The sequence below is a fragment of the Etheostoma cragini genome, chromosome 2 (genome assembly GCF_013103735.1).
Source record: "Etheostoma cragini isolate CJK2018 chromosome 2, CSU_Ecrag_1.0, whole genome shotgun sequence".
Lineage (NCBI taxonomy): Eukaryota > Metazoa > Chordata > Actinopteri > Perciformes > Percidae > Etheostoma > Etheostoma cragini.
In genome coordinates, this window is record NC_048408.1 from 2,714,883 (window position 1) to 2,738,252 (window position 23,370).

Sequence of the window (23,370 nt, forward strand, 5' to 3'; positions counted from 1 at the left end):
TGAGTGCAGATCGTGGATTGTGACCCCTCCTCTGTAGATCCTGCCGTTAGATGGCAGAAACGGCTGCGTCGCTGATGCTGGTTTCATCAGATGCAGCTACATTAATATGGAACAACACAAGCATAACATTCAGAAATGAGCAAACTATATGTAGCCTATGGCAAAATGGTTACTTTAACAGTTTTTTTACGTTTTTCAATTGATTGCAACAAATGTGGTCACGAATTTACCCGTGACTCCATCTGGAAAATTATTCGCGAAATCGTAATTTTGATCCTCTTGTTTTACCGTTGGACACAGCTCCGTATGAGACGGGACGAACGAAATGGGACGATCCAGGCTGCAGCCATACCCGTCTCGCCGTAGCCGACAACTGCTATTTTAAGCCAAGAGAGGGGGGCTGTAAATCAGGAAGAGAGGACCGTGAGTGTGCAGTGTATTTATTGATTGTTGCCGTAATTCTATGCCAATAAAGTGTGTTCCGTTGGGTAGAGAGGACGGCAAGGTAGTGTTATTTTTAGCAGTTCCTACAGTAATTCCAAGTTGTAAACGTGTCTGTCAGTTTGGTACAGAGCTCCATGTGAGCATAGGCTTTAATGACTGGTTAATACAGCCAGTATCTAACGTTAGCTACTCCACAGTGGTGTGAAAGTAGCGTCTAGCAACATTGTTGTGGCTGCTGCGGTCTCACCCTGCCAACCAATGTTACCTTAAAATCTGGGGAGGAGGGGTGGGGAGACAGCTCAAGTATTTTGAATTTGTACTGCAGTAACTTTTTAAGCATTGCATTATTTCTCCTAGTGGAACATCTGCTTTGATAAAATCATTCAGTCTCTAGCTAATATGAAGTAGTTTCAACGTTTCTACTTTAGTATTAGTTTTCGGTTTGTATTTATTTGTAGTTTAGGAAAATGGCCTCCCCTTCTTTGATTACTGGATTTTTTAGGCTAATATAGATATTAGAGTCCAAAAAGATTTGTTTTGTTTTTTTTAAACATTTTTGCAGAGGACACCTTAAATGTCAAACAGGACATGTAGTGAACAGAACATTTTGCATTGGGGAAAAAACCTCTCTTGTGGACTAAGTATTTATGTAATAGTGACACGGTTTCTAAATTTCCTCACCTGTGGCATTTTTATACTGCATTTACCTTTACTTATTGGCCGATATACTCTGATAGTGCTACAGACATATCTGCAAAATTTCAAGTTGAACCAGAGTTGTTTTCTTTTTGAATTTATCATATCTATTTAAATGGAAGTGGACAAGGATGCAAATGTACTAATAAAACCAACCATGAGAGCATCTTTATGAAATATAGAAATACTAGTTTGTGATTAAATTCCTTAAAATAGTTTTTTTCCATTTTGAAATGAGAAATGGTAGGAAAAAGACTCAAAACTGAGTAATGAAAAAGGTTTCATAGCAATCATCCAATTGCAAGCTAGACCCTGCGCATAAAAGCCCTTAGCCATGCACACGGATCACACCATTTGGATCGCACCTGATCAAATCCGGTCATTGACTCAACAAGGGCTTCATCCGTGTCAGTCCCTTCTCATATTGTGATCCTGTGATGAGTGGTTTCAAGGGTTCCTATGTCCTAACAATTCTGTTAGGATTTGTTGTTAGAAGCTGTGTTATGTGCCTCATGTCATGTTAAATAGTAAGTCAGACCCATGGGGTATGTTGCATTATTGTTCCCTTTAACAGTGCATTTATTGAAAAATCTTACATAATGGATACAGAACACACACACCACAGGCTACAGTGAAATATTCAAGTTGAGATGAGAGGGGATCCTGGGACTTATAGCATATTAGATTAAGTCAATATTGTTACACAGCAGCAATTTCATCATACGCTGGCTGATTTTCTTTGACCTCAAACTGCATGTTGACACACCGGCAAAGCCAATAAAAATGTAGCTTTTGCCAACTTAGTGCAGCAGAATAACATTAAACAGCTCTACATTAAAGTTGCTGTCAGGCTGTAACTGGCCCCAGCAGGGCCCTTCTCAGAAAAGGACACTTGCCACCGGGCTAAACAACTTTTCTGGGGGAAACCCTGCTGATTTTAACGATTGTTAAGTTGATTTTAACAATGATTGTTGTTAAAATCAAATGCCAATTTATGAATTGGGCTACATAAAAATATTTGTGCATGTTAATTCTTCCATCCCACCCAAATGTCTGTAGCTTAAATGATGCATTTAGTCTGCATCTGTTTGGAATACAATAATGTCCCCCCCACAGTAAAAGAGGACATGTAGCCATGTTTATCTGGAGCCCCAGTACGCTGTCAGCTTTAAAATACACTTACATAACAATGTGCTCCAATAGTTCAACTCTTAGATACTTAGGGACTGGGAAACAAACTAAGTTGTCGCTTGTTGGTAATTCAACTAAATGGGAATGTGAGAAAAAGTTACAGATAACCTAAAAGGACACTAACTATAAATTCTTAAAGCACACATACAGCAAACATAAATACAATGACATTTGAAACATCAGTTATCTGGCAGTCGAACCGAGGATAAATATTATAACATTAGTGTGGATGTCAGGTCCTAATACAGTGTTGACAGTACACTGAAACCTAAAAAAATAAATGGCTTATAATAAAGAATAACTTCTTTTGTTCTTAGGGTCCCTAAGAAGAAAAAAAGTTATTCTTTATTATAAGCCATTTATTATCGGTATTCATGTAATGGACCACCGGAGGAAAACGGGGGAGGGTTATGTTTTTTATTCCTTGTTGAGGGCAAGGTCATCCAACGTTTTTTAGTCTAGGCGGGAGGGTGACTCAACAAGGTTTTCATGAAAACAGCAACATTTCAAAGGGGCTTGTTTGGTGCATATTTTGCCATGTAGAGACCATGGGATTTCCCAAACTGAATAAATCCTGCCCGCACATATAAACATAAACCTGCTATGCTAGTTCCATCATGTTGTAACTAGTGATGGTCAAATAAAGCTTTGTGAACCACTGTCTTTCATTTCTGAGCTCACTAGATGGCGCTCTCTGTTCAACAGGGTTGAAAAGACATTTAATTGTCAAAAACCTTCCAATGACCATCACTGGTTATAACTAACAACTCTAGTTTGTAGTATTTTTTTGACTCAGAATCAGCTTCTAATTGTATAATTACTGACTTAAAATAGTTCAGTAGTGTGGCCCCCTAACATATAACTTGGTCCAGACTGTGAAAGAGGTATGTCATATTTCAAGGAACTACCAAGGAGATATGACGTTACTGACATGCACACACATCTGCTTCTTCCAGTGTCTCTAAAGTAAATGTCTAATGGCACTACAAAGACATATCTGGGAATAGTAAAATGTTTTATTACTAGTATCATAATGCATATTATTTTACACTACATACAAAAGAGGTAAGACTGGATGTAAATAAATCATTCAATTCATCTTTCATCATGTTGTAAATGATTTTTAGATTTGGAGTTTATTGAAGAAATGATAAATATGGACAAGTTAAAGGGTAACTGCAGTTTTTTTCAACCTTGACCCTATTTTTCTGTTTTTGTGTGTAAGTAACTGATAGGAACAACAGTCTTTGAAATTGGACCAATATTAAGCATTTAACCAACAGCCACAGATGCAATGCATTGTGCAATGTTGTCAGACCCTAAGAATATTAATTTGAGCCTGTCGGTGGCAAAACAAGACATTTTTATTTTTTAAGTAAATACAAGCTGCACAACTGTCCTAATAACTTACATTGTAGCTTGTATGCCGCTGCTAACTGCAGATATCTTGCTTGATACTGGACCAATGTCAAAGATTGTTGTTCTAGGTTGAAAAAAACTGTAAGTTACAGTTTAAGGTTGATCTACTGTTTCATCAGATTGTTTCAGTCTCCTCATCAAGCCTGTGCTGTATGTTATTTCAGGCTGGTTTAATGTAACATTTACCCATCTCACGATATGAATATTGCATTCTTTAAACAAAGTACAATTGATAGTAATTAAGAAACCTAATATCTGCATCCATATATATAAAAAATTAGAAATTAAAAATATGTCAAGATGTCTTTCAGATTCAAAAAAGAGAACTGAAACACAGCCAGTGTCTCTCTACTCCGTGATTCCCTTCAGACGGAGAAGGAATTAGACAAACTACAGTTTGAAAACAAGAGATACAAGTCAGTCAGTTATCTCATCACAGTTTGCCTTTGCTCCTCTCCAGGTGTTTGAATAAATATATATATTTAATTTCAAAGCGTAAGAGCAGTTATTTCTTTTACCTTCCAGGCAGTAATAAAGACAGCCTCATCCAAGTTTGGGTCTTTGCCATCGTCCCCACGGCTGGACGAGCAGCTGCTGAGGTCGGCCATGCCTGATTACAGGTTGCTGCGGGTGGAATGGTCATCAGGATTGGGACTCTTGAGCTGGGTGTTTGGCCGTAGTGGCAGGGTGAGATCGAGGTTCTGGGTTGGAGTCTTCTGGTTGGCTGGTTTAGAAGAGAGTGTGTCACCGTTGTCCTGTGCAGGGCTGGGGATTGTATCTGTGTAGGTGGTGGGCGGGTCTGGCCCACTGTGTGTCTGCAGCAGGTGGCTAGTCCTCCTCTTTGGAACCTCAATCTTCTCCCACATGATTGGCTTCCCTGTCAGGGCTGCTATCCTCTGCAGAGATAAGAGAACAACAAGACATACACTTTCTTTTATTCAAGGTCTTCCAAGTTAATTCTCATCATTGTAAACAAACTCGTTTCCCTTTCTATGTTTATTGAGTGGGTAAGCGGGCATTCACGCCAAAAAAAGCGATCCAGCGATTTCTGCAAGGTGAATGAATCGCCTTGTTTGTATGACGTCCTGTTGCGTTCTTTAAACCCCCGGGGGGAGAGAGAAAGAAAAGACACAAGGAGACATTGCAAATGCTTTGATGTTGCTCAGGTATTACGCAAAATCCCTGGCAGTTCAGTGCTTATGTTTGTGCGCTGATTGATGGTGATTGATAAAGGCAGCGTGGTTTCCTGTTTCCTGTAGAGGACACTCTCATCACCTCAAACCATAGCTCAAAACACACTGACAAGTCTGATTGCCGGTTGGCAATTGCAGCGTGACGTGGGGTTGTGTCACCAAACTTGAGTCAGTCTGCGTTTTTGTGAGTTTCTACCCTGCGGCAACCGCCGACTGTCTGACTTCCGACGCAAACTGTGTCACCTGCAACCTACGGAGGTGGGAAATGTGGATAGCTGAATTTCAGTTGGACACCAGTGATTAGAGATATAACTCAGTTGTCATTATAGCCAGACATCATCTAAACATTACCCGAAGGAGCTGTGTGTGAAAACGCAAATGTTGGACTCAGTTGGACTGTATGTCCCACAGCATGACAATTTAACTCTATTTTATTTATTTTTTTACATTATTTGCGTCCCCTCAGCCTGCCTATGGTCCCCCAGTTAAAAGAAATGGCGATAGGTGTAAACCGAGCACTGGGAATCCTGCTATTAATGGAGTCTAATGGTTTTAGCGCTAGCAACTTCAGAGTTGTGAACCTACTCCAAACCTGTTAGCTTTTCCACAGGCTAGAGAGCCCAGAGATCTACACTGTTACGTCACTGTATACGTCGTCGTAAGTCTCAGCTTTCCTAGTCATGCAGTTGCCAACCATAGTCCAGTGCTGGTTGGGATGGGTCTTGCAATCCGGTTTTATTAAGGACCCGGTTCTAAATTTCTCAGACCCCGAAAATCAATAAGGTCGTAGTTTATGGATCCTTTTAAACTTCAACAGAGTACCCGCCTTCAAGGAAGTTAACACTTGTCAATGGAGAGTGTTCAAAATCTATGTACAAATGAAATGTACCAGAGTCTGGTTGGACCAAGCTAGTAAACACTAGCCTAACATCATTCAAAACATAGTTGGACTGGCTATGGAGAGCACTGCTCTGTGGGCCAATTAAAACAGTCACAGAGAAAGAAGAAATCAATAAAGCAATAATCAAATTTGCGTGATCGAGTGATTGTTTTAAATGCGTCATGTCATAGAACGCTCCGTTTTTCTTGTGCAAAGCCAATCTACTGCTCCGTAAACCACTGTGTGATCATGAGCCAGTCAGTTGTTCCCTGCACAGCGCAGCTTAGTTTCAGTGTAGTAACTTAGTAACATGAGGAAAATTCAACAGATAGCAGTCGGTTATACGTCAATCTCAAGGTTTACTAGTAAACGCAACATTTTGTCCCTAAGCATGAGAGGCAATAATTGCATTTGTATTTGTACCCCTGTTTCCGCTGGTAACTCTGCTATCGCGAACGCCACGGCAAAAAACACAGAAGAAGTTATTAAATGCAACTAACTTCAGTTGGTAGAGTAATAGCTTGTGACACGGAGCCTGCTGGACCAGGGCCAGAGATGTGACCCATGGCCAGAATATCATTATTCATAAAGATTCAGTGCAGTGACAATACAGGCATTTCATATGTTAATGTGTAACTCCGCTGACCCCCCATTTGACCCGTGCTGGACCCATTAAAATGAGTCAGCCGTCTCTCTGTGAGTATGTTCATCGCACTCCCTCTCTTTCCCTAGCTCTTTTGATCAGTTATTGTTGAATTAACTGGAGTAGCTTTCTCAGAGATAAATTTAAAAAACTACTTATTTCAGATAGCTAATTTGTATTGACATGTGTTGCAGCTGTATGTCCATACAACATACAACTTCAACATAAGAAAAATGTAGCATAATATGGATGTGAAAGCAGTTATAGCCTATGTGACAATACAATATGTTTTGGTTAAAATCAACAAATAATCACAATATTGATCAAAATACTCTTGATTATCATTTTGGACATAATCATGCAGCCTTTTATTGATATGTAGGAATTAGTTTTTACCTTTTGTTTGAATAGTTTATTACTAAACTCATTAATATCGCTGCCCACAAGTAAATTCTCAACCTGCGGGAAACACTGGGGTTCTACCAAGAGGTTGGTGTATAGACTGTAGAAGTGAAGCAAAAACATCTCAATCGCACCCTGGTGGCTGGCTTCGATAAAGGTCATAAGATAAGCCCCCTCTATGTTAGCAAGTGAGACATGGTCTAAACTAAAAAAGTACACATCAAATTAATTTTTCCCACAGATGTATTCTGTCATTTTAGGTAGTTCCGATCACACTTATGTATGTTCAAGTGTTATATTGTTATATTTTCTGATAAGTTTAGTTTTTATTAGTTATTTAATGCTATAAAAATGATTGACGGCCGTGATTGACTTGTGATTGTTTGCAGGACTTTGATAACACCAATTGCTTCAATGCCGCAGGAAATTCCGCTGGTTGCAGGGAAATTTTGGCTTCACTTTTGTACAGCGGGAGGAAGTGGAGACGCATTGTCAAATTTTATTTCAGTCCCCTTCCCCTTCTTCCCCTTCAGGGTTGGAATCCTAATTAGTGCCCAGAAATCCAGTAGGATGAGGAAAACCAAGTGCAGAGTGCTTACTCAGTTCAAATCTTTGTATGGATTAGGGCACAAATGGGTTTAGAGACATTGGAGTTTAATGTAGGCAATAAATTATTTCAGTTGGACTCTCTGCTCAGACAATTTTATTTAATCTTTTAATCAAACAGATTAATTTTGGCTAATGGGTGTTGAATATAACAGGGGTCATGATGGGGTGTTTTTGTGTGTTGTATGCCTTGTCTGGAGCCCAGGTAGTGGTGCTGGGCGGTTCCTCCTGGCGGTACCTCCTGATGATTGGTCAGCTCCTCCTCCAGCTGCTGGGACTCCTCCCTGACAGCAGACAGAAAGTCTGCAGGTGACTGGCGAGGAGGTGTTGATTTCTCTGTCTTGTTATAGAGACCCTTCCACATTCTGGAGACAAAAGGGAAAGAAGCAGAAAATAAAGGAATAACTATGTTTTATTTAACCGTTTTTCATAAACAATGTGTTTATATCTGACTGACAACAAGCTGGGATGAAAGTAAAGAAAAAGGATATCTGCAGTCAGAAAAATAAATTCCGGACATTTTGGACCCTTTAATGCTTTCTAGAGTACTGTTTGACTGTTCTAAAGATATATATGATGTAGAGACATAAACATTTATTTATTTTATTTATTAATTTATTTTATTAATTCAGGACAATGCACATCAATGAACATGCACAACAGTACACGTAAATGTGCCATATTGTAGCCCGAGGGCTAATTTCCATCTGCAGTCCAATAGGCAGGTTGGCGTTACAGTAAAAAAGACATAGGATAGTAACATTTAGTATATAAAAACAAGAAGAAACAAAATGAAAATTAGAAGAAAAAAAAATACATTCGTAAAAATAAATAAATATCTGAGACATTGCAATGATGATAAGAGAGAGGTTTTTTTTATCCAGAGTCTTAAGCGCCTTATTGTACAGAAGCTCAACTGGTTTTAGGGTAAATTATGGTATTACTTTTATTTAGAAAGGCAATACATACATAGAAGAGCAGTATTTACTTAGCATTTTTTACTGTCAAATGACATGACTCAACACAAATGTAAATGTTTAAACAACGTTTTTTTGTTGGAGTTTGTAACATTCCAAAATCTTAATTTTGACTTAAAGATTTTTTTTCACTGTTAAATGCCTATTGATTGCAAATATCTGTTATTGGTTAATTAATACTCACATTCCTCGAGGCACAGGCTGAGGAGGTGGAGTTGCAGCTATCTTCGACTCTAGTCTACTAATCAGCTCCGAACCTAAACTAAATTATAACTCCTTTGAAAGTCTTGTTCTTAGTCTTTCACACCCAAGTTGGAAATCACTGCAACCAGTTCAATTTATTATAGTGTACCGAGCCCCTAGTCCATACTCTGAATTCTTATCTGAATTTGCAGAATTTTTGTAAAATTTAGTGCTAAAAACAAACAAAGTTATTATTGTAGAGAATTTTTAATATTCACATGGACGATGAGAATGATAGTCAGAGTACTGCGTTTATCTCTTTATTAGATTCTATTGGCTTCTCTCAAAGTGTTCATAAACTGACTCACCGTTTTAACCACACCCTCGATCTTGTTCTGGTATATGGTGTTGAAATTGAACATTTGACAGTGTTCCCACAGAATCCCTTTCTATCTGACCCCTGTTTGATTACTTTTGAGTTTATACTGCTGAACTACACGCCATTAGGCAAAAAATTCTATACAAGATTTCTATCTGATAGTGCTGTAGCTAAATTGAAGGATGCGATTCCATTAGCATTTAATTCATTACCAAGTCACAGAGTAACGGAGGACTCCTATGCTATTAGTCCCTCCCAAATTGATAATTTTGTTGATAGTGCAGCAGGCTCGCTGCGAATGACACCCAACTCTGTTGCCCCTCTAAAAAAGAAGATAATGAAACAAAGACGGTTAGCTCCATGGTATAACACTGAAACTTGCAAATGAAAGCGAATATCACGGAAACTTGAGAAGATTTTGCGTTCCACCAAACTGGAAACTTCTTGTTTAATTCCGGCACGATAGTCTTCAAACTTATAGGAAGGCCCTCTGTAATGCCAGAACAGCGTACAACTTGTCATTAATAGAGGAACATAGGAACAACCCCAGGTTTCTTTTCAGGGCTCAACGGAAGGTCACAGCTCTACTGAGCCAAGTATTCCCATAGCTCTTAGTAGTAACGACTTTATGAGGTTCTTCAATGATAAAATTATAACTATTAGAAGTTAAATTCACCAAGACCTGCCTTTAACTGGCACTGACTTATCTCTAAACTCAGGAACCTCAGAAACAGCTGTAAAACCAGATATATATGTTTAGACTGCTTTGCTTCATTTGATCTTTACCAATTTAATTCAATTATTTCTTCATCTAAATCATCAACCTGCCTCTTAGACCCTATCCCAACTAGGCTACATAAATAAGTTTTACACTTAGTCAACACTTCTCTACTAGATATAACCAATCTGTCTTTATTAACAGGCTATGTAATGCAATTTATTTATAGTATCAATTCATAACAAGAGTTATCTCGAGACACTTTACAGATAGAGCAGGTCTAGACCACACTCCAGAATTTACAAGGACCCAACAGTTCTAGTAGTTTCCTCCAGAGCAAGCAACAGTGCGACAGTTGCGAGGAAAAACTTCCTTTTAGCCAGAAACCTCGGACAGACCCGGGCTCTTGGTAGGCGGTGTCTGACGGGCCGGTTGGGGCTAGAATGAAGAGTGGCAATAACACTCACAAAAAAATTGTAATAGTAAGTATGTACCACAGTACTTTAAAGTAGCTGTAATTAAACCACTTCTGAAAAAGCCCAACCTTGATCCAGATGTTTAACGCCTATAGACCTATATCCAACCTTCCATTTCTCTCTAATGTTCTTGAGAAAGCAGTCGCCAAACAGCTGTTTGACTTTCTGCATAGCAACAGATTATTTGAGGATTTTCAGTCAGGATTTAAAGTTCATCATAGCACAGAGAAAGCACTTGTGAAAATGACTAATGACCTCCTGATTGCATCAGACAAAGGACTTATCTCTGTACTGGTGTTATTAGATCTTAGTGCTGCATTTGATACCATTGACCATCATATCCTATTACAGAGATTGAAACATTTAATTGGCATTAAAGGAACTGCTCTAAAATGGTTTAAGTCTTATTTATCAGATCGATCTCAGTTTGTTCATGTTAACAATAAACCCTCCGTGCACACCAAAGTTAGTCATGGAGTCCCACAATCTGTTCTCGGTCTAATCCTGTTCACTTTATATATGCTAGATCCCATCTCTCCTGTTTTAGCTTCTCTGCATTGGCTTCCCGTAAAACCCAGAATAGAATTTAAAATCGCCAGGCACCAACTTATCTTAAAGAACTCATAGTACCTTTAAACCCTACAAGAGCACTGCGCTCCCAGAATGCAGGGTTTCTTGTGGTTCCTAGAGTCTTTAAAAGTGGGATGGGAGCCAGAGCGTTCAGCTATCAGGCTCCTCGCCTGTGGAACCAGGTTCCAGTTTGGGTTCAGGAAGAAGACACCGTCTCCACATTTAGGAGTAGGCTTAAGACTTTTTTCTTTTATAAAGCTTGTAGTTAGGGCTGGCTTAGGAGAGTCCTGAACCATCCCTTAGTTATAGTTAGCTATAGTCAAAGAGATAACTGTTGTTGTGATTAAGCACTATATAAATAAAATTGAATTCTCTCTCTCTCTCTCTCATATCCACCTCCTCTAGACAGAGGGAGGGTTATGTCTCTCTCTCTCTCTCCCTCGCTTGTCCACCTCCTCTAGACAGAGAGATGGATATCTATCTCTCTCACCCACCTCCTCTAGACAGAGGGATGGATCCCTCTCTCTCTCCCTCTCCCTCTCTCTCTCTTCCCATCTCCTCTAGACAGAGGAATGGGATCCGGTTGGGGAGAGTTTTAGCCTGACCAGGCTTCTTTCTTTACCCTGTCTCTCTTAGTTATACTGTTATAGTTTTGGACTGCTGGGGGACTTCCTTTGATACACAAGTTCCTCTCTCCTCTATCTTTCTATCTTTCCATTTGTGTGCATCCATGTCTCAGAAATGCTTGTTACTAACCTAGCTCTGGGGAGTCATTCCCCGGAGTCCTTATGTTCTTTTTCGCCCAGCATGTTTCCTTTGATCAGGGAGGCTCCAAAATCATGGTAGCAGCTGTCGCCATGGTCCCGCTACATGTGCTGCGATGCCATGTTACATCCTGCTACACTCTGCTGTGCCCTGCTATGTCCTGCTGCGCCTTGTAACGCCGCACAGTGCCCTGCTATGCCATGAACTAATACAAAGAACTACAACAAACTACTGTTTTTTATGATTGTTATTGCCACTATTCATTCTAACCCTAACCGGTCGTCAGACACCGCCTACCAAGAGCCTGGGTCTGTCCGAGGTTTCTGCCTGAAAGGAAGTTTTTCCTCGCCACTGTTGCTTGCTCTGTAGAAAACTACTAGAACTGTTGGGTCCTTGTAAATTCTGTGTGGTCTAGACCTGCTCTATCTGTAAAGTGTCTTGAGATTACGCTTGTTATGAATTGATACTATAAATGAAATTGAAATTAAACTTGAAAATTAACTACTTATAATTGGTATCAGTATCAGCTTTGAAAAAACAAAAATAGTATTGGTCGACCACTATTAAAAACTACAGCCGTATGTACCACTACATACAGTATTTATCATACACTTCTGAACCAAGAATCATTTTTGCATTCTGTGGCAGAATAGTCATGTGATCCCACTGGGTGTGTTTGTGCAGGAACTCACTTGAAGCAATAGGGGGTGGTGTTGGGTCGCAGGACGCCCTGACTCTGGCTCAGCTCAGCTTTGTACAGAGGGTTGGTGTACTCAGCCCTGTCCTTCCACAGCTGAGGCCACACAGAGTGACTCCGCTCACGAAGTCTGTAGTCAAACAACACACACCAACAAACAAAGCAGTCAGCAACTTTCTGATGCTGGATGGAGAGATTAGTGCTGGTTTTCTAGGTTTAATGATATAGCTTTTTAGAAACAGAATCAGAATCAGCTTTATTTGCCAGGTATGAGGACACATACGAGGAATTTTATTTTGGAACATCGATGCTCACAATGCGCTTACACATACAAAACAAGAAAACAATATATACACACTAATATATAATCTAAACAGAAACAATATAGAGGCATGAGTGCAATGAAAAATGCAACAAAAAATATTTAAATGTGGAGCATAGTGCAAAGTATACTGGGATAAATAGTCGTATGTTATTGTTTTACAATATGAACAGTATGAACAGCTCTGGAATAGGGAATGAGAATGATAATGAATGAAATTATATGATAATGAAATAACAAATTATAAGTGAGATATGGGAATGATGAGTACATAGTAAATAATAAATAGTAAGTGAGCTATGAGAATGATGAATAAATACTAAATAAGTGGAATAACACAGGTAAGTGAAATCAGTAAACAGGTGCTGTTTAGAGACAGTGTTACTGGGTTATTGCACAGAATTTTGATGGCTGTATGTACCAATCTGGATCTTCAAAATCCCAGCGGAAATAGGTAGGTTTGAATACACAGCCTAAATCACAGTGAGGGTTAGCACTCTTATTGGCTCATCATTAGTCTCGCTTTGCCAGACATTCCTGCACAGCGCTACAAGGAGGGTCTGGCTAGTCCGCTCAGCATTCAGAGATGGGAGAAGAAGGTGCTCTGGTTTATTGGCATTTCTTTAAACAATCACAATCACAATCGTCATGGCCAGTGTTAGCATCAGACAAAGCTACGGTGCCGTGTTCGTTCAAAAGTTGTTTTGTTCGTGCAACAGAAAACTCAGATTGGACTAGCTAGCCATCAGGACTCACCCTGAAGAGAGCTAAGTAGCAGCTAACCATAGTCCGCATGAATCCACCGTGGGGGTTTTGTGCCTTGGGGGTCAAGTTCTCTTTTGAAGCGCAAGCTTGACAGTACGAACTGGCCACACTATGGACATCCGTCAGGCTCTCTCCAGCCAAGGAACATTGTTGTGCCAGCATGAACAGTTTTTAAGAGCCCTTTTTGAGAGCAGCCAAAACAGGGCTACCCAAGTCTGACAGGACAAGATTTCCACCTTGCTGCTGCTGATCAGACTTAGTCAACCATTGGTCAGGAAACTCAACTACCACACCTCTCCCCGCCAAGGATTTCCACAGTACGAGCTGGTGGGTATCTGTACTGCCCGATAATTTTGTTTCCACTTGTCCTGTATGCCCAAAAGGGGGGGCTCGTCAGTTGGTGTAGGTGTATTGACGAGCCACAAACTAGCCGCTAATTCACCTGCTTTAAAGACAAGTTTGCAAGTTCAGGCCTCTCTGTCTGTTGGAGGTTTGGTGTGCCCTCCTGGCACTCAATGTTTAAGGTGCAAAGGAAAATCTCCTGGATGAGAGCTTAGTTGTACAGTTGGGAGGCAATCTGGATCGCTTGGAAAGACCCATCCCAGCGCTAGCCTTAGATGGGGAAGTCTTTGCCAAGGTAACCCACAAGACCTCTAATTTAACCCTGGTCATCTCCGGTAATCACCAAGAAACCTCTCTTTTCACACAATCATGTCCCCCTGTAATCCACTAGGTGTTAGGGCACCCCTGACTTAAACAACAACATAACCCGCACATACTTAACAAGATTGTGAGCTGGAGCCCACTCTCTCACTCCCTTTGTCTGAAATCTGCCCTTCCTCCTACAGGTGGAGCTCTAATGTGTCTTCCTACTGATGTCCCTCTACCTGATCTGTCTAAAGGGCCTCCCGAATATCATGACCTTTGTGAAGTTTTTAGTAAAGCGAGAGCCCTGTCTTTGCCCCCAAACTGCCCCTTTGACTGTGCAATGGATCTGCTGCCTGGGGCTCTGCTTCCCTCCAGTCGATTGTACCATCTTTTGCAGCCAGAGAAAGGGAGGCTATGGAGAAAAACATCTCTGAGTCTCTTTTAGCAGGAATCACTCAGCCATCCTCCTCAGAACTGGGTGCAGGCCTCTTCGTTTCAAAGAAGGATAAGACCCTTAGACCTTGCATTGACTTCCCTTGGCCTGAATAACATAACCAGTGAGAACAAATACCCATTCCTTTTGATCAGTTGTGCTTTTGAGCCATTATAGGAGGAAAAGTACTACACAAAATCGCATTGAGTCTCTAGTGCCTTTTGGTCTTAGTAATGCACCTGCTGTTTTTCAAGCTCTCAATTATGTTCTTTGTGACTTTCTGAACCGGTTTGTTTTTGTGTACCTGGACAATATTCTAAGTTTTTCCAGTCAGCCAAGAAGCACGTCTCTCATGTACTTGCTTGGATGCTGGAGAACAAGCTGTTTGTGAAAGCTGAAAAATGTGAATTTGATGTGGACTCTGTGTCATATCTGGGTTACATCATTCAGAATGGGAGGATTATATCTCCAGAGAAATTCTGGGCAGTGGAGGAGTGGCAGGTTCCCAGGACTCGGAATCAGCTTGTCAACTACTATTGGTGATTTATCCGGGACTACTATCTACTACTATCCGGGTTGCCTCTCCACTCACCAGACTTACCTCTGTTAATGTGAAGTTCTGTTGGTCTATTGAAGCAGACAAAGCTTTTCATGGGTTATTAGGGCTGGACAATATGGAGAAAATAAAATATCATGATATTTTTGACCAAAGACCTCAATACCGCAACGATAATGTAGTGTTGACTATTGGTACTTTCACAAAATATTTACACAATGAGATTTTTGAAAAATAATCAAAAGTAATGTGGATATAATGACTAAGTGGGTAAAGTCATATAACAGAACAGTAACAACAATGTGGTAAATTCAGAAAATGACATCATTTTAGCCTTTAAAACCAGGAAAAGACACCACTTATGCCATATTACGATATTATATCTAGTCTCATTTCTCAATAGCGATATAATATTGATATATTGCCCAGCTCTAGGTTAAAACAGTTGTTCACCTCAGCACCTGTTCTTGTTTAGTCTGACTCCAATAAACAGTTCATTTTGGAAGTCGATGCTTTTGAAACTGGGGTCGGGGCGGTTTTGTCCCAGTTTGTTGGTCCTGATAAATACTTATACCCCTGTGCATTCATCTCTCGCTATTTATCCCATTCAGTGCAAAACTATGATGTTGGCAACATGGAGTTGTTGGCTGTTAATATGGCGCTGAAGACATTTGCTGGAGGGAGCTAAAAGGCCTTGGTGGCCTAGACTGATCATAAACACATGTCATAAATCCAAGCTGCTAAGAGATTGAATTCCCTGCTAGGCCAGATGGGCCTATTCCTCTCGCTTCACCTACCATCCAGGTGCTAGACCCACCATCACTCTACACTGGCAGCACTTCTGCAGGGCTTTTTGTAAGGCCTTAGGGACTACTGTGAGCCTGTCCTCTGGCTATCACCCCCAAACTAATTGGCAGACAGAGAGAGCAAACCAGAGTCTGGAGTTTGATCTTTTGTTGTGTGACTGAATCCAACCCCTCCTCCTGGTGTGCAAATCTTACCTCGGAGGACTACTCCCACAACAATCTCGCCAACTCAGCCACCAGTATCTTCCACTTTGAAGCCTACCTCACTTACCAGCCCCCACTGTTCCCTTTTCCAAAAGAAAAGACCTTGACTTGCATAGCCTTGGAACGCATATCCAGGAGACCACTCAGCAATCGGCAAATAGACACAGGAAACTAGCCCGTCCCTACCAACCAGGTAAGTCAGTTTGCTCACAGAATCCAGCAAGCTCTCAACCCGCTATATTTGTCTGTTTCCCGTTGAAAGGGTCATTAACCCCACTGCTGTTAAGCCCACACTCCGTTAACATGACAATTTAAGATAAAGATACACCTTTGATTTAACATGTATCTTTAGACCATCCAGTGTGTGGAGTATGTCAGTCCTACCTCATATCCCTGCGCTCCTTCTGGCAGTTGCCCAGAAAGGTCCCATACTGACTGGAGTAGACGTGTGTGTGTATGGCGATGATGAAGCGCTCGTTGAACTCAAAGGCACATGGGAACTGCTCAGACAGCTGCCACACACACTCCAGAAACTGATCAATAACTGGAGACACTTCTTTAGGATCTCCATCAAGGTGGGCGTACCTGTAGGGAAACTGCCCCATCTTAACTGTCCATCACATTACACACTCTTCAAAAAATCATGTAAATAGATTTTTTGGGTGACCGATTCTTTATTAAATATTAAACAGACATATATAAATATAAAACAGTCTGAATTCTAAAGAACTGTGTAAGACATTTTAAAAGAGAATGGAAAAATATACGTAAATCTGTTTAAAAAATATTATTTTATATTTATATAAAATACTTCTCAAATGGTCTCATAAATGGTACATTTAAAATATGTAGAGAAAACCAAAACCAAAAAAGGAACATAGAGAATCTACTTTGTCTGTGCTGTTTGATATTATAACTTTTGAGCTTTTGTAAAATAAAATGTTACCAAACCATACTTATGCCAACAGCAATGCTACACAAGCATGTGTGTGTCTAAAACAGTTGTCCTTTATGCAGAAATAAACATAATGAACATTATAAGTCATATGAAGCACATACTATTTAATTTTTTTCCAAAAAAGCCCAAATATATAATATATAATATAAATATATGCCAAATCTTAAACCAGTGAGACCCTTATCCTCTTTAAAACGGTAGATATCTATCTTGTGCACTATAGCATCTTTGATCACATACTGAAGAATTTGACTGGGAGGATTGGCCTCTTTCAGCCTCTTTTAGCCTTCATACTCTTTGGATGACGTTGTATCCCATATATGGGCATTCTATTGGCTTCACTTCCCTAAACACCCCGAGAGCAGACACGGAGCCGCGAGCTTGCGACATAAATAACCGAAAACGCGATGAATTATGGACATAAAGTGGATACATCTTGGATGTAACGGTTCAGATTGAATGCTCAACGACCCCGAAAAAGGCTGGATAGAAAATCACCTGTAGAGGCTAGAAGGACCCGGAAGAGACCTCCGTAACCGCTAACTCGTTAGCTTTAAGCAGCAAACGTTCTTTGATCTTGGAAAGAGTGTGCTTGCATTGTCATGCAATAATATTGTCATATTGTCATCATGAAACCAGTGGAATAAAATGGTCTTTAAATGACAATAGTGTAGTTTATTGCAATTAATTTTGGAAAAATATATATATTATATAATATAATAATAATAATATATTGCACAACAAAAAGGAGTTATGGTGATACACCTACTTCCAAAGTTAATTACCTGTGGGAAAACTTGTGTCCAAAGCAAACCCAATCTTTTTCTATCAGCACCTAGAAGAGATGAAAAGAAGAGATGTAAATATAAAACAGGAAAGGAAGGAAGGATGACAGGAAAGAAGGAAGGAAAGGAAGTAGGAAGAAAGTAAAGAAAGAAGGAGGCGATGAAGCAAGAAAGTAAAGAAGGAAGAAAAGGAGGGAAGGAAGGATAATAGGGTAGAGATAAAATGTATTAATTTAAAATAAAGACTTATATTATGATATATTATATTATGACATATTATGGAACATTTATAGCCAATAGCCACAGACTACTCATCTAATGCGTTTCTCAATGATACATTATGCATGCAGTTTTGATTTTTCTGTAACCATTTTTTTTTTAATGAGGTAAAGGTTGGCAGATCTCGAATGACGGTATCTGTCGCGTAGCATTGCCCGAGTGTCAAAAGATAGGCCTGCAGACTTCTCTGAGCTGGGAAAGGCCACTGCCTTTATAGGGCTCTTAAATAGCTCTGCACTATCTTCCAGTGGTGAGTCTACCAAACACTTCTTGCGTTACCAAAATCTGGCCAAAGGTAGACACAGTTTGTACTCAATTACAAAAATAAAGAAACCTTTATGAGTGGCATTACTCCTTCCATTAATTACTCCTTCCATTACCCCTCAAGGCATTAACCAAACAAATGAAATACAACTAAACACAGAAAACACCCAAGACTTGGTTCTGTCTCATGATGTCAGTGATGACATCATTGTTACCATAAATTCACCCCAGATGCTAGGCAGCTTCTCCCCAAACATTCCTGAATGGTGGACCAAACAAAAGGAACCAAGAAGTTTGAGTAGGAAGAAACAAACACAGAACTGTTGAAACCTATATCCTAATAAATCTAACTGAAACAAAACAGTGGTTGTTTGTGAAATGAATACAATATGAAAATAACTAGAGCAATGTGTAAAATAAATATGGACAAAAAATCGTTTTGCAAAGCTCCAAGCCCATCATTTGGAGATGTCAAAATTAATGAACTCTGACCAAATAGGATTCATAAAAACGAGGCTAGCAGCTGATAATGTTAGACGCCTTCTCCGCATTGTTGATGCGGCAGAAGACAGTAAAACTCCAATTTCACTTCTCTCTCTTGAGGCAATGAAAGCCTTTGATAGGTTTGAGTGGTCATTTCTATGGTCAGTCTTAGAGGTGAAGGGCTTTGTTAACACTTTCATTGGTATGATTAAAGTTAAGCTAAACCGTCAGCCCGAGTCTTAACCAAACGCACCTCCTCTTCTTTGTTTCCAGTTTCTAGATCTTCACGCCAAGGCTGCCCCTTGAGTCCTGCACTATTTGTCCTCTATCTAGAGCAATGGTCCCCAACCCTTTTAAGCATCTTGACCTCTGCCCTGGTGAAAATGCAAGATCTAGAGAAAATGAATACCAAAACACTTTTATCTTGAGGCCTTTTAGTTATGCAAAATGTATTTGAATAACATGAAATACTATTCTCTAACTTTCAATTTGATGCAATAAAATATATACTCAAGATCAAGATCAACTTTATTGTCCCCTCAGGGAAATTTGTCTTGGGCATCAGTACTACATAAGGCTGCTGTAAACATCATTAAACACATAGACTTTACACACACATACAACATACAATCCACCCTACATTGCATACATTGCACAAGTATCAATGACCCTCCCGTGTCAATTGATTACCGAGTCAATAAAACCTGAATAATAAAAACAGATAATTCTGTATCATTGCACTAGGAGCACATACAAAGAAAAACAATATAACAGAAACAAAGTCCAACCGGCACAATACTATAAAACAAAATCTCATAAGAATCAGATAGTAAAAATTGAACTAAACTAATTAGACTATGATTAAAAATAACTAAATAAAGTGCCGTAAGTGCTTCAAGCTATTTTGTTACTACTATTTTGTTAATACTAAAACAAAACCTGTACCTGGAATATGAAACAAGCCATACTGTAGCTAGGAATTGGGTCATCCTACCATCAGTTATAAGTAAAACCTTTTTAAGTCATACAAATACAAAGAATAAATGGACTATTTTCTATTCTGATGATTCATTATACATACACAAAAATGTGTGCCAACAAAATTACCACGAATACACAGTTAAGTAAGCAGGTCTTTATAAAGGCCAATGTGTTAGTATGTCTCTATATATTGTCTTAATGTTGTGCCGTTTACCTTTACTAATTCACTTAAGGCTGACACATCAGGAACTTTACAGTCAGTTCAGTGTTTTATTAAATCTTAGTTACAATGTAACTGGCATATAAAACAAGCCACACTCTAGCTATCTTGCTCTAAGAATTGTGTCCATCCATTTTAAGTATATCTTTTTGAATAAATGTGCTAATTTCTATTCACATTCAGATTATTGTGTTCCTTTGTGGACAACAAAGAGCCAAATTTCACATTTTGCAATGAGCAGATCATTTGTAGTGCCATGTTACTGTAATGCTCATCAACTTCAGTCATTCAAGTACTACAATTATTACTCACTCTTAGCAACAGCATTGAATGTTAATCCGTGCCAAGAAAACCTCTTTACAAAGATAACTATAAGTGCAGTTCTCTGTCACATCTCAAGAATCACTTTCATAAGGCCATCAGAACGCAAAAAACCTTTACATGCAGTCATGTTACTCACTCGTTAGTGTGATGGCTGTGACAAAATCTTGTCACTAAGTAGTTTGTAGTTTGGCTCATAGCTACAGAAAGCTAGTCTGAGGCAGTCTGTGAGGTGTCTGTCAGTACAGCAGCTCTGTACGTTGATATAATGATTTACATCTGTGAAAACGCCATTTCACACAGGTAAGTGGATCCAAAGTTGGCACTCGCTCTTTGTGCACATGCAGTGAGAAAAGGAATCTTCTCTCTGCTTACAAGTCTCCAAAAGTCACTGTCCCTTAATCTGGCCTTTAGAACAATGTCATTTTGCAAATCAATTATTTCCATGTCAACACCACTTGGCAGAGCAAATACTTGATGGACTTTGGCTGATACTTGTTCTGTATCAAAGGGCTGAAATGGGTTTGAGACTAATGAAGCCATATATTTCATGGTGTATAACTCATGTTGCTGACTGACTTTTTTTCAACTTTGTCCAATGGGCACAGTACTGCTCTGGGTGAAAAGCATATTTGTCTTTTTTCCCCTTGAGCTCAGTGTTGAGTGTTGGTGCAAACGCTCTTATTGGGTGAGATGGAGGCCGCCCCCGGGAAAGCCATTCTGACAAATACAATGAGCTATCTAAAAAATGGCATCTATAAAAGGGTTTTTGTGTTTGGTGACATGAAATGGTGCTTCAGTAGCAGCTTTATGTTGTACAGCAGGTTTTGTGAAGAGGGACTGCTGAGCCACCTTCAACTTCAATTTCAACTCCTCGACTATCCTCGCACAGATCGCGGTCTTTGGTGGATAGCTGTCTTTGAATTTCTGGTGGTTTGTGTTGTGGTGCTGCTCGAGATTTCTTTTACACAGCTCTTGTGTTTTGTGGCATAGCATACTTGTCCTTTCCTCTTGCCATTCTAGATGAAAATTGTAATTACATTTTTTTGCCTTCTTTCGCCATGCTCGTTAACTGTGGTATCGCCCGTTTATTACACTTTTCCCAGCGCCGTTTGCCAATACATAAGTACTTTTCTCATTGGACACTTTTATGCTACAATCAGCATTGCTGAAAGAAACGCCTCTAAACAGCGCCTGTCTTGGGGGGATCAAGAGAGACGCATTTGCAAAAGGATGTTACCCAAATATATGATGTTTGGTCTAGCATCCAGAAGTATTACACACTCAAGACCATCAGCAGATTCGTTACAATTTCATTCATAGGACATATCTCACCCCTTTGAAAATGCATAATTAACAGCCCTTTATGCATGTTCTGCCCACTAAAAGCTCAAGGTTCATATCTTCACATGATCTAGGATTGCTCTCAGCTCTCAACAATATTGCATCCAAAATATCTGCCCTGATTAATGATGCTGTACCTGTTACTGCCAATGTTTTTATTCTGAGTGATCTGTCAGCCCTCCAACTCTCTAAAACTCAAAAACGGGCTGTTATTGCTGGACTTAAAGCTGCCAAGAGAATATTGCAACCTGTTGTAAACCACCTCATGACTTGTGCATTTCCTTTCTGGATGTCGTATATCTGGAGCTCTCCACAGCTCGCATAACAGGAGCCCAAGGAGAGACTTTGGAGACTTGCCGGTCTCTTTGTAAATGCCACTTATTTGTTTGTGTGTCTTGTTAGAAAGCTCCAGACATTGTTCTTGTGACGAGTGCAGATGTGAGTTGTGCATGCGTCAATGAGACAAGAAGTCTACAAGATGCTAATGAGAGACTTCAGTAATGTCAATACAGTAAAAATGGACCTATTTAACGGAGTTTGTCTACTGCTGTATACAGGCTAGCAATCAAACCCAACAAATGTTGTCCCTTGAATGGCGTTTTGAGCTAACATTAGCAATCAATCAATCATAGATAGCTACATTTTGAAATGACTGCTAACTACAATCTAGCAATCAAACACTACAAAGGCTGTCACTTGAATGACATTCAATCATTCAATTGATTGGCCGTCAATCGTTTAAATCGCATCACAGAGGGCAGTGACAAGCACAAACGAGAAGGGAGCAAAAGACTGATCATTGAGAAAGAAGCATTGGGAATTGTAAACAAAAGGACATATTATCAAACAATTAAAAGACCAATAGTTTACAAATACACAAATCTTTCGTTCGCAAGTTTTAGGTTTTACCCTTGAGGTCTACACAGTCACCTCTAGAGCCTGCAACCTACTTGAGTCTTTCTTTGTAAAATCCTTTAGCAGGGGTTTGGCGAGTACATCGAGGATTTTATAGACCAAAATAGAGTCTGCATAGTGTATCCCATATTCCCAGCTCAGCAGATCATTTTTAAAGATGTTACAGTGATTGTACGTTTTGGTCTAAGAGGTGGATTAAATCAGAAATACAAACTTATATTGTCTTAGAGTAGGAACAAGAAATCAGTATTTTGTGTGTGTTACCATGAGTCCTTTGATGGTTCTGTAATATGGGTCCAGCAGTATACTGGCTACAGAGCACGCCTGAGCTGTCCTGTCCCAGCCATCTGAACAGTGAACCAAAACACTGACACCTTCATCAGCAACTGCCTGAAGAGAGAGAGAGAGAGAGAGACAGAGAGAGAGAGAGAGAGAGAGCAGTTAAACAACAGCAGTGGTGGGGGCTCCCAGCTTAAATAAAAAGTGAATGTATACAACAAAACCTAGTAACCCGTTATTTATCTCAAAAAGACCTTCATTGATTCCTGGGTTTTCATAAGTTATACACCCTTAAAAATGTTTGTGGTTATCTGTCTGAGCGCCTGCCTGTGTAGAGGTTTGTGTCTGTGTACACACCCTGGCTATAAAGAGCCCAGCATCCAGTATGGCTTTGATATGTTTGAGCCAACCAGAGTTTTCAAGACCATACAGGAAGTCAGTCATGGATTGAGATCTCATCTCGCCTACTGCAAGGAAGACAGAGAGAGAGAGAGAGAGAGAGAGAGAGAGAAGAGAGACACAAACAAACACAGGAAAAAGTAAGAGATGCTATCACAAGAAATCTTTT

The 23,370-nt window shown here is 39.8% G+C and overlaps 1 protein-coding gene and 1 long non-coding RNA gene across 4 annotated transcripts in view; one reads left to right on the forward strand and one right to left on the reverse strand.

The window, feature by feature from the left end:
- Positions 1-13,175, forward strand: part of LOC117936990 — a 14,410-nt gene extending 1,235 nt beyond the window's left edge. Inside the window, exons 2-3 of the long non-coding RNA XR_004655072.1 lie at positions 8,646-8,660; positions 13,116-13,175. This is a non-coding gene — a long non-coding RNA (uncharacterized LOC117936990). The remainder of the gene's footprint in view (positions 1-8,645; positions 8,661-13,115) is intronic.
- LOC117936969 (myotubularin-related protein 7-like) overlaps positions 4,265-23,370 on the reverse strand; it is a 35,814-nt gene continuing 16,708 nt past the window's right edge. The window contains exons 8-14 of one of the 3 annotated variants that reach the window (XM_034860542.1): positions 23,160-23,266; positions 22,788-22,913; positions 17,717-17,766; positions 16,358-16,558; positions 12,235-12,369; positions 7,713-7,839; positions 4,265-4,646 (exon numbers count right to left, since the gene is read on the reverse strand). In XM_034860542.1, coding sequence (XP_034716433.1) covers positions 4,365-4,646; positions 7,713-7,839; positions 12,235-12,369; positions 16,358-16,558; positions 17,717-17,766; positions 22,788-22,913; positions 23,160-23,266 — 1,028 coding nt within the window. In that variant the 3' untranslated portion in view covers positions 4,265-4,364. Of the gene's footprint in view, positions 4,647-7,663; positions 7,840-12,234; positions 12,370-16,357; positions 16,559-17,716; positions 17,767-22,787; positions 22,914-23,159; positions 23,270-23,370 lie in introns of all 3 variants that reach the window. The other 2 variants (XM_034860531.1, XM_034860553.1) reach the window with 2 other exon arrangements.